General features: G+C 40.8%; 1 protein-coding gene across 3 annotated transcripts in view; it reads left to right on the top strand.

The window, feature by feature from the left end:
- Window positions 1-3,402: 3,402 nt before the first annotated feature.
- iqsec1b (IQ motif and Sec7 domain ArfGEF 1b) overlaps window positions 3,403-12,270 on the top strand; it is a 471,503-nt gene continuing 462,635 nt past the window's right edge. For all 3 annotated transcript variants that reach the window (XM_067998691.1, XM_067998690.1, XM_067998694.1), the window contains exon 1: window positions 3,403-3,868. In XM_067998691.1, coding sequence (XP_067854792.1) covers window positions 3,615-3,868 — 254 coding nt within the window. In that variant the 5' untranslated portion in view covers window positions 3,403-3,614. The remainder of the gene's footprint in view (window positions 3,869-12,270) is intronic.

Below are 12,270 nucleotides of genomic sequence, written 5' to 3'. Positions count from 1 at the left end.
GTACACATGGATTTCAGTAAGGCCTTCGATAAAGTCCCCCACAGGAGACTGGTCAAGAAGATACGAGCCCATGGAATCCAGGGTGCCTTGGCACTTTGGATACAAAACTGGCTTAGTGGCAGAAGGCAGAGGGTGATGGTCGAAGGTTGTTTTTGTGACTGGAAGCCTGTGGCCAGTGGGGTACCACAGGGATCGGTGCTGGGTCCCTTGCTGTTTGTGGTCTACATTAATGACTTGGATATGAATGTAAAAGGTATGATCAGTAAGTTCGCTGATGATACAAAAATTGGTAGGGTGGTAAATAGCGAGGAGGATAGCCTCAGTCTGCAGGACGATATAGATGGGTTGGTCAGATGGGCGGAACAGTGGCAAATGGAATTTAACCCGGAAAAGTGCGAGGTGATGCACTTTGGAGGGACTAACAAGGCAAGGGAATACACAATGAATGGGAGGACCCTAGGCAAGACAGAGGGTCAGAGGGATCTTGGTGTGCAAGTTCACAGATCCCTGAAGGCGGCGGAACAGGTAGATAAGGTGGTAAAGAAGGCATATGGGATACTTGCCTTTATTAGCCGAGGCATAGAATATAAGAGCAAGGAGGTTATGATGGAACTGTATAAAACATTGGTTAGGCCACAGCTGGAGTACTGTGTGCAGTTCTGGTCGCCACACTACAGGAAGGATGTGATCACTTTGGAGAGGGTGCAGAGGAGATTCACCAGGATGTTACCAGGGCTGGAGCGCTTCAGCTATGATGAGAGACTGGGAAGATTGGGTTTGTTTTCCTTGGAGCAGAGGAGGCTGAGGGGGGACATGATTGAGGTGTACAAAATTATGAGGGGCACAGATAGGATGGATACTAAGGAGCTTTTTCCCTTCATTGAGGGTTCTATAACAAGGGGACATAGATTCAAGGTAAAAGGCGGAAGGTTTAGAGGGGATTTGAGAAAGAACTTTTTCACCCAGAGGGTGGTTGGAGTCTGGAACTCACTGCCTGAAAGGGTTGTGGAGGCAGGAACCCTCACAACATTCAAGAAGCATTTGGATGAGCACTTGAAATGCCATAGTATACAAGGCTACGGACCAAATGCTGAAATATGGGATTAGAGTAGACAGGGCTTGATGGCCGGCGCGGACACGATGGGCCGAAGGGCCTCTATCCGTGCTGTATAACTCTATGAGCACTACGATTTTCAGCAGTGGTTGGCTTCCCTCATGTACAGGGCATCATTGACTGCCCACGTGTAGCTATCAGGAGACTGGAGGATGAGCCAGGAGCTTTTCTCAACAGGAAAACTATCATCCATCAATGTCCAACTGGTGTGTCATCAATGCCAAAGGATCATCCAAGTTTGTCACTGTTTTGCTGACAGCTGCCACGATACTTTAATCCTGAGATACTCATCCATCCCACCACCCCTCCATTAAGGTAAGGGGCCAAGGGATACCCGCTCAACACCTAGCTATCAGTGGAGTTGCGGAGGGGTGTATTGAGACACCCCTCCGCAACCCCACTACGCCTGAGCAGCACAGCTACAATAATAGCCATGTGACCACCAGCAACACCATTGAACACACCACTGGCACCTTGAGACTAATGTTCTGCTGCCTTGATCACACTGGGGGCTCCCTGCAACATGCCCAAGACAAAGTGGGTCATATCACAGTTGTGTGCTGCATTCTGCACAATATGACAATGGAACGAGTTTTGGAGTTGCAGGAGGCACAGCAACAGCAAAAGGGATCATCCAACGAGGAAGAATTGTGTGAAGTTGAGGGAGAATTGGAAGAAGGAGGGGCAGCACAATACCTGGCAGCCAGAGAGAAATTGATATCTCAGTGTTTTTGTTGATTTGCTCAATCTAGTTAAAATATCCCAGGTCTATTTTTGGCTGAATCGGGTGAGTTATAAACTGAAATGAAAACTCACCTGTCCAAAACTGACCCGGATTCAAAATCAGGGCCAGTACCTTATTTATGTTTTTGAGTCTAATTGTAATTCCTTTTCCCAGGAGAGAGTGCTCTGTATGGACATTCCTGCTCAAAGCACCCTCCCATTGATTAAAATTGAACTGTTTCTTGAGTATGGCTAGGAGTATCTGCACTTTCTAAACATTTAAACCAACACCAAGTAAGTTTAAAAAATGCTGAGGATACCTAAGGGATTACCATAACACTTTTTAAACCATGTTTGACACCATATGCCATGTGGTGCAAGACAGTTTCCTCTAAGGGAGCTCACACTACTTTCCTCCAAAGTCAGTTTAGACGCCAGACTCCAGAATTATATTGCAACCTGCAAAGATGAGATTGCACCATGAGTATAAATGTACGATAAGAGTCCACTGGAACAATTATGAGGCTGGGCAAAAAACTTAATGATTTGAAGTCAGTTTGTTTTGCAGACAGTGCAGTCAACAAAGACTTTTTTTTGCTCCAGAGAGAAAAAAGTCATCCAGATGTTTGCATGAGCACTGTTTTACATTTTATTTTTAACTTTCATTTACATAGTTAGTTTCAGACAAATGCATACTTAATCTAAACAGAATTCTCATCAAAGCACAGAATTTCAGTGAACAAGATCACTTCGAATTCAGACCCAATATATAAAATTCCAATGTACCAAACCACTTTCCATTTACTCAACCTTTTTTATATAAAGTTTCTGATGCAGGAATGATGTTGAAATGCAAAATCCTGGTTAAATCAGGAAATATCTTCAAATTGTCACTGATTAATTATCAGAACTCCCCGGAGTTCTCCCCAGCCACCATTTATCCCTCAATCAACATCACTAAAAAACATCATCTGGTCATTATTGCATTGCTGTATGTGGGACCTTCATTACAACACTGACTACACTCGAACGTATTTAAATGACTGTAAAGTGCTTTGGGATGTCCTAAGGTTGTGAAAGGCATTATATAATTGCAAGTCTTTCTTTCTTTCACTCAGAGACATTGCATTTTGGAAGTATCTGGTGTAAAACATGTATTGTGGATAGGTGTTTTGTGTTGCATTTTATTAAATGGAATCGTTGAATGGTTAAATAGGCTGCACTACATAGTTTGCAAAGTGATTATTTTAAACTACAGCTTGCAGAAAGTCTGGCACAGTGCTGTTTCACCATCGAAGCATAATTATCCTGGCAAAATAGCACAATTGTCTTGGCTAACTATTTATGTTCTTCATCCTAACTGCACAATTTGGTGGGACCCACTAAGAGTTATAATTCGAAGTTAAAGCTTGACTCAGTCGTTTAAGCATCCCCATTGGCTTCTTTTCACATCCTACCTTAAAGAGATGTGTAAAACACACCTTGAAATGTACAAAGGGTGACTGGCAATTGCCTTTTTAAATGTAGTTCCCTCAATTAAGTATTGCTAGCTGGTGAAACGCACGTTGAGGCGGTACGTGTGATGAACATTGAGCTCAGCTGGACGGCATGCGGCTGTGGCCAAATCTCCAGCCACACGCTCATTCACTTACTCAGTGCAAAACAAACAATGGCGGAAAGCAGCTGGGAAAAGGCGTTTTGCATTTACCTCAGTATTAAGACAAGGCTGTGATTTGTTTTCCCGCGGACACGGACTTGTGCACAGCATTTGTTCGCCATGGAAGGGGCAGCGGAGAACCCGAACCGAGCTGTGGAATATCTGAAAGAGCTAAATAAAATAATCGAGACCCAACAAGAGTTGCTGGAGAACCAGAAGAAGCGCATCGAGGAGCTGGAGCAGCAAGTGGCCGAGCTGTGGAAGGAGAACGCCTCTCTCAAAGAGGAGCACCAGCGGCATCTGGCCACTTGCCGTTTGCAGAGCACCAATTATACACCTCTTGCATCAATTAAAGAGGACTTAAAACAAGAAAAGTAAGATCTGCTGATACTGTGCCGGTTTATATCTCCAATAGAATTAAATTTGCAAAGCGTTACCCGTTATTCTGGGCTAAGATTGCATTTTGCGCATCATAACGGGCTGCTTAAGGTTGCAAGTTGTCAATCTGAAGTGTAGGCATCCTATGATGTAAGAATAGCAACCGTTATTATTATACTATGAAGTGTGGGCTTTCTCCAAAATGCCATAGAAATAGTTATCAGGCAAACTACAAATGGATTTTTTCCCCAAAGCGGGTATAAAGCAAACGAGCAGGAAATGAGTAGCATGCACTGATTTAAGTTGTATGAGCACAGATGTAGAGGCACGCGGATAAACAAGGAATGTCTGCAACCAAGTCTCGGTAGAAAGCTGAGTCTTTCCTCTTAAGGCTCTTTATAGTATGGGTAATTTTAATGCATTTCCAGTGATTCCCTTTACAAGGAGTAAGTGATCATATGACCGTACCCATTGCCCTCGACTTTAGTACTGTCATTTCGGAAGCAGCTGCAAAAAGTGAGCGACTGCATTTTGTTACACGGCTCATGCTTTCATTCATTTAGTGGCGTATTAAGCGGAATAGTAATAGAGATCTGCAAACCTTTTAAAGAGGGAATATATTAACCGTGCCGGCACGAAAACTTTTTTTTTTCAAAAAAATGTGATTTATAAGATGATTAGCATCGTTCAGTTTTTGGACGTTAATTGAATTTCATTTTATGATTAACTTTTTTAAATATAAAAAAACCTTCTTGATTCAAATTTCCTCCAAAGCAAACGCTAGTGAAAATTCTAGTTTTGAACTAAACGTTTTAGGATCGTCTCCTCGTATTCTCAGCATGCCCAAGTGGTCTACGTGATGTGAGACTAAAGAAAATATAACTTCAGCATTCAGAACCACAAATGCCTGGCGTTTCGTATCTCCAGGTGTTTTGGCCAAACGTGGTGGGGTATTCAAATGAATAATTTTATATATGTTTAAAGAATAAATGGAACGAATTTAGTGTCTGTCAAAACCGAGCAGAGACGCACCAGTTTATTGCGAAGCATTTCAAAATATGGAGCTATCTTTATTCAAGCACTAAAAGACTTTCTGCTACCGCATTGCATGTTGTCAGAAGTGAAGTAAAATGCTGTTTCAGTGAAACCGCTATGACATCCGTTAACATCTGTGGTATCTTGGCATTTAGGACAGCATTCTGCTAAGTCGATTTGTTTAATCCGTAATCCGTGATATTTTTAGTATCTGAACTCTCATAAATGGAACAATGGCCTTGACTCTTATACTTTTTAAGCCTTCGGGTGTTGAGGATGTCCTTGTATATCTACATAAACCTCGAAAGTATTTTATGTATTTCAGCAATGTGAATATCTCTTGATTGATTTACGCGTGTGTTTGACTGAATGAAATAACAAGGCGTCAGAATCCTCATAACACTCAAGATTTACGATGGAATAAATTAGATGCGACCACTACCAGTTTAAACGCAACGCTACTGCCATTCTTAGTGCACAAACGACTCCAACCAGGAAATATTGTCAATGTGATAAATTAGCCGTAAAACAATGTACTATTTCCCAGTGACACCGTTTCCTTTAACGCTCAGGTATTCCTTTTTAGATAAAGCGAGCCTGAAGAATTTTTTTCAAAAGGGAAATTTTAACTCTAGCACCGTAAGAGGAGTTATCCATCAACTGACTACTTAAGAACCGAAAAAAGTATCAAATAGGTACCTGTACACGTGTAAGCACAAATAGAACAATTATCCTTTTGGTGTACTGTGAGCGAGATCGATCCATGACAGTAGCCAAAATGCTATGTAGCTGTAATATGAGTACAAGATGAAGCTAGCATTGCTAAATTCCAATATAAAAGGGCACCGACACGTATATACTCGAAGTAATTATTAGAATTCCCCAATGCAGCTAGTGGCTCGTTCAATAAAGTATTACAGAAAACTCTGCTGCCTTCAGTCAGTAAAGGTTAGCTTCCTCAGGCAAAACATTTGCCTGAGGAAGGAGAAAATCTCCGAAAGCTTGTGAATTTAAAATAAAATTGCTGGACTATAACTTGGTGTTGTAAAATTGTTTACAAGCTTCAATATTGTCAGATCATGGAAGGGCTGAGTTGATGTCAGATCGACAAAGGCTGAGAGGAATGTATCACTTGTTTGCTGTGGTGTTGGATTGCAAGTGCTACATTTTGGTGCTTTGATATTGATTGGGAATTTATTCGCTAATGACGTTAGTAATGTTTTTTTTCCTCCCGGTTATTAATAGTTGATACCGCTATCTGATCTTGGTGAAGTTTAGAGAGGGTGAGCACTGATTTCTGCGGTGGTAGCGGGGTTGCTACTTTCTACTGTTGAACCGTCAGGGAGGAGGCGGGAAGATGAAGCAGCGCGCATGCGCGGTGATGGCGAGCACGAGGAGGGAAGGCGCCATGTTTCCAACGCCTTTTTAAGATTGGAGATGGCGTCGAGAGAAATGTTTGTACATTTTTACAAGTTTCGTGTAGCGGATTAGAGCCATCAAGATGAACTGTTGTGTGGCGGGATGCTCTTCAATAAATGCCCACATTTTTGAAGAAAAGGAGCTCTGTTAAGTTATAAATGTAGGTTTTCTGACTTAATCCATTTTCCATTGCATGATGTAAATATTAAATTAGTTTAGACAGCAACTTTGTAGATGTCATAATAACATTAGACTTTTTTGAGGAGAAAAAGACAGTTTGGCCTAACAGGTCAGTCCTTGTTTTAACTGGCCTGGGCTACCCATTCTTCCTTATATCCCTCAATCTCATCTTGCTTTCGAAACCCACCGTGGTCTTGAATACAGTCACAGGCATTTTACTGACTTAATACATAAAGCCTGCTGATCAAGATTTAACTTGGTTAATGCATGATTTGTGCCTTTCCCCTATCCTTCACACAAACCAACATTTTAATGGTCGTCTGCTGAATATATTTCTCTATCATGCAATAAAATGTTTATCACAGCACTATTTTCACTCGGTGAGAAGCAGGAATAAAAAAATATATTTTTGCCAAATTAAGTGAGCTTTTACTTTTTAGCATCTGAAACTGCATACTTTGAGTCGAGACGCGACTTGAAAAAAAATATTGTGCCTTTTGACTATGATGCGGGGAAGAGTGTGAGGGAGAAACTGTCATAAGGCTACCCGAATTTAAAAATGGGCAATGATGGAGAAAAGTGGACTAAGTGGAAAGAAAAGCTTGTGAAAACTTGAGATTATGTTACTGATTTTATTAAACCAGATTCTAGGACCTATTGAAAATTAAATGTATCTTTTAGCAGCTTTCAATGCACAACAATTTTTTGCCATTTTGAAAGGTGACTTTGAGCATGTTTTGAATAAGGGAAAGATATACAATTGAGAAGCAAATCTCAACCAAGAATATTTCTGTATTGTATTTCTTATCTCTGTCACAACTAACTGAAGTCAGACATGAGTTCTTCATGTAACATTTTGCTCCCCCAACATAAATACAGAAGTGTCTGGAGATAACATGTAGTGTTATGGGGAGTAGGAATCATGGGGTGCCAGTGCTGTCGTCTGTGCCAACCTGACACTCTTGCGTAGTGAATGCAGGGGTGGGAGAAGGTATAGGGAAGGATACTGAGTGGGGAGGTGGGAAGGCTTGGAGAAGGGCGTGGGATGAAGCAGAATCCTTCCCCTTATTCACCCAGAAGTTTTACAAGGCTTTGCTATGCTATGATGGAAAGCCTCCTATATTTAGCGTGGACAAATTCTATTTGGAATCCTGCTCTTGCACTGATTAACAAGTAGTTCCCCCTCTGAGGTGAAACTGGCTTTCAGTTCCTTTGAAAACATTCATCTTTTTAACTGTGCTTCAGAAGCTTAAAGCCAGTTCCTCTTTGCAACAGGAACTTGGCTTTTGTTAGCTCTGGCAATCAGGGCTGGGATTGTAGTGATGAGGGCTCGAGCATGGGAGCTCTGGTAAGCACTCAACATGCTGGTTAGGGAGTAGCAGGGTGGGAATGCACGGCAGCAGTGGGGAATAACCCTATAGTTTGAAAAGTTGGTCCCTGCACTTAGAAAAGCTGGCTTCCCACAGTGAGTGGGAAGCAGCTTTGTTAGAAAAGGACTTTTTAAAAAATGTCAAACTAACTTGAAGCTGGTTCCCAGTCATAACAGGAACCCAGTGCCAGGACTGAGGTATGCAAGAAGCTGGGTGGCTGGCACCACAGCGCATCTAACTTGGTGGCACAACTAGGAGGACTTGCTAAAAGGTAAGTATAAAAGATGTGGCAGCCAAGCATGACCAGAGGAAGTAATTAAGTGACTATACTGGAAATGTGTGGTATATGCCAACTTTTTTTTATATGGAGATGTGGTTCTTGGACGAAGCTGAAGTACTAATACAGTTAGTACATCAACATTCTCCAATTATAATACTTAAATAGAAAGAGATAAAAACACTGCTTTCAATTGGGGGGGGAAAAACCCTGCTGTATGAAAATGTTTGAAAAATATACTGTAATTGAAGTGTTTTTGTACACCTATCTTTCTGACCAAACCGACAACCTGGGAATGTGCACAGTTGCCTGGGGCAGATTGTCCATGACTATTTAAAACCCCAAGATCTTCCTTGTTCATTGATTTACTGTTAATTTGGTCAGGTGGTGCAAGTCCCGCGTCTGGAGTTTACCTTCTGATTCATTAACCTTTATGTATTTAAACATTGGGGGAATTAAAATGTAGAAGAGTTAGAAATTAACATGTTTTTAAATGCCTTCCAATTCTATGTGTCTGTATATATGTTTATTCAGCTGTGGTGCATAGGAAATGGAGAAGCAGAATAGATGCAGATTGCACTTAAATGGGAAGTACTTTGTTTCAAAACCTGTGGTGTACTTAGTGTAATTTTTTTATCCATGTAAAGTTTTGCTTGGTTAACGGTAAAAGGCCCACTCTGATATGTCAACAAAGTTGGCCAAGAGCTAGTCTACTTTTATTAAAATTCTCAACATAACATACATAGCAGAATTCTTTGGATCCAATCCATTATTCATTGAACCATATTGTTAGAAGTTGTATGTTGGAGTTCACTTTCACTGGCCAATATCTACTTGTATGATAGTGTAACCCAGATGATGTAACAATGCATTCCCCTTGACATGGAAGTTTGACATCATATATTTCACATGTGCCCTCATGTCTGTTGCTTTAATCTTTGAAAGTGGACTGAGAAAACACCTGATAGGATGGTTCCAGACATCTGTTTTTGTGCACTGCAAGTGAACATACAAATGGTTGTGCTTGGACTCATTTGACTTGATCAGTACAACTTGTCTTCATGTACTGTAATACAAAATAACATCATCATATGCTTCCCCACATTAGTGGGTTGTCTTGCTTGATGTAAAGTAACTTCTTTCTGTTCTCCAGTACTCTAACCTTCTCTCAGCCTTTGCTGGGCCAGAATGCCCTTGCAGTTTTCAGTTTTTTTTTTAAAAACAGATTTATTGCTCATATCTTTTTCTGTTTCCACAACCCAAGGCAGAACCTGTGCTTCACACCCTTTTTTCTGAATGCCCAGGACAAGAGACCACCCAATACAATGGGTGTGACATGTTCAGCGACTGCTGAGATGGGCTAATTGTTTGCAGCCTTTGTGGGGGGGGGGGGGATATCAAAACTTGGCTCATTAGCAGTTAACTACCATTGGTGTTGGTGGCTTTGTTTTAAAAAAAAACTTAAGTACACTTTCTTTTAAAACACAACCCTTAAATATAACTTTTCCCCAATTTTTTGGTCAAAATATAGAAGCATGTGTGTTAGAAAATAATTTTCATAATTTAACATGATCACGGAGTCCATTATAACTAACAAGTCTGTTTTGCTTTGGGCTTCATTAAATCATCAGGATATCCTCCAGAATGATTACAATTCTGCTGAATTTTTACATCTCATCTGCAGCTTTGGATATAATGAGATTTTTAAATGGTTTAGCTTTGTACTGTTTATAATTTAATCTCCTGGATAGAGTACTGGAGAATACAACTAGCTCTTACTTCATCCCTATTCTCATAAAATCTACTTTCTCAAACAAGATAGTCACTAAATCTAACCTTAATGGGTAATAATGTGGTGGTTCTGGTTTGTTTCATGACCCAAACGATGGGATAGTTCAGTGAGTAACTTTGCCAAACCTGTGGTAAGCCTTCTTAGAAATAACTCAGTCTTGATAGTTGGTCAAGTGAAGATTATTTGGGTTGTTTTTTTTGGAATCAATTTTGGAAAAAAAGGTCAGGCATCTGTTCAGTCCACTTAAACAAATGGAGAATAGTGCCAAGTGATGAGCACAATTAGAAATGAAATCTTTCCGAAACTTGGAATCAAACAATTAATGTTTGAAGCCACCAGGTGCTGTGCTTATAGGCATTGCATTAAATAATGATTGGCTTTAAGATGGTAAAGAGGCTAGTAAGACTGACTGACATGCTTCCACAACTGTCAATACTGCTGTCCATAGAAGTGGATAGGTTCTTGAATAAAATACTCTTTTTAAATACATTTTTTGTTTGGCTCCCATTCATTATTGCAACAAGGATGTTTGATTAGATAGTGTATGAGTTTGGATTTCTAATGCTGTTTTCTATGAAATAGAATTGAAGTGCAGGAAAAAAAATCCAAAATATTTGGAACAATGTTGTCCAAATTACACTCTAATATTTTAATAAAAACTGGCTACTCACAGCCTGGAATCTGGAGCATAGATGTGATGCTTAGCTGCAAAAATGGAGCTGTCTTTAACCTGGAATGTTCCTTTTAAGGCCGCTTCTCAGATCCTTCCTATGCAGAAGTGGTCTAATTAGGGACTAGTCAATTGGAGGCTAATTACTAAGGGGAAATTTCAGTGAATTGCCAGCTACTTATAAACCCCTGGCTCTTGCAGAGTGGCAGAACAAATGCACATGTGAAAAAGGACAGGAAAAGATGATTGGCTCAGTTGGTTAGGCCGTGGTGCTAATAATGCCAAAGTCACAGGCTCAAATCACCTTTTACAGGCCAGTGCAAACTCTGGGGGAAAGATGACCAACTGGTCAAGACAGATGTAGCCTATATATGCCATCAATCCAAACTCCCCCCCCCCCCCCCCCCCCCCCCACCCCCCTACAAAGTCATGCAATCTCTTGGGAGAGGCAAAACTATTCAGAAAATAAAACTCTGGGAAATGCTTCTAACCTTCAAAAGCAATCTGCAAAGCTGTAGGAGACTGCAGTAATGATATAGGTGGTCACAGCTAACCCATCGAATTTCTATCTTCTCACAGGAACTCACCCAGGTCGCTTTGAAAGCCTTCAGCGCATGCATGTTTGCTGCGCATTCTGGTAATCTATTACTCTGAAAAAACATTTCCTGGCTTTTAACAGAACTCCATGATTTTGTACTCATAGCCCTCCCCTTTCCTAACTTGCTTTTTTAAAAAAAAACTGTTCACCCAAACAGATTCTATTGCCTTCATTTTAAAGGATGTAATGATATCTCTTTGAAGTCTACATTTCTTAATTGAAAATAGTTCCAGTTCCTTGAGTCTATCCTGATAGCTAAGAGTTCCAAGACTAGGTGGTATTCTGGCAGCCCTCCTCCAGTGCCTCAAAATTCCCCACCATGTAAGGAAACCAAAACGGGGCACAGTATTAAAATGTGGCCATCCTTGTATAGGGCAAGTCTTGTATTTCTAGTTTTGTACACAAATGTGAGTTATACATCCTAATGTCCTATTCACTTTTCCTATGGCCTCATGGCACAGTTCATGACCCTTCAGTGTTTCATGAAATATGAACCCCCCAGGTCCCTTCTGTTATGCAACCTTAAGGGGTAACAGTGCATGATATATACCTGCCTGGAATTTCTGCGATGGTGCGATCTGAAGTCTCCACTAACCAGGGCATGTGGCTTTACATTTCTTCTGGTTTGCCTTGACTTCCTTTTTTGCTGACTTTCTGGCTTTGCTTGTCTTCTCACTTTTATTGGCTCAATAAAAGTATTAGATGAGCTACTGTAGGCTGAGAACTACAAGGTCTTTGTGAATTGAGAATCTATTAAGGGAAGTAACTAAACAATCAAACGCAGTGTATGTGTTAACAGATTACTGGGGATGAAGACCTGCCTGTTGACTTGCTCAGGAATTCATCAAGATCCTGTTAGACACTTTTAGGCCCTTTATCTGCGTCAGAAGGGACGAAATCTCCCACACAGAAGAAGCAACTTTGATACACTTGGAGCAAGTGAAAACTGTAATGAGCCAGATTTTGCTGCAAAAATAACAGTGAGGCTAACAGCGCTCACCATTATTTATGTGCGTATCGAATAGTAGCTTCCGGCGACTGCACATGCGCAGTTAAA

The sequence above is a fragment of the Heptranchias perlo genome, chromosome 17, assembly GCF_035084215.1.
Source record: "Heptranchias perlo isolate sHepPer1 chromosome 17, sHepPer1.hap1, whole genome shotgun sequence".
Taxonomy (NCBI): domain Eukaryota; kingdom Metazoa; phylum Chordata; class Chondrichthyes; order Hexanchiformes; family Hexanchidae; genus Heptranchias; species Heptranchias perlo.
This window is presented reverse-complemented; position numbering and strand designations above follow the sequence as displayed.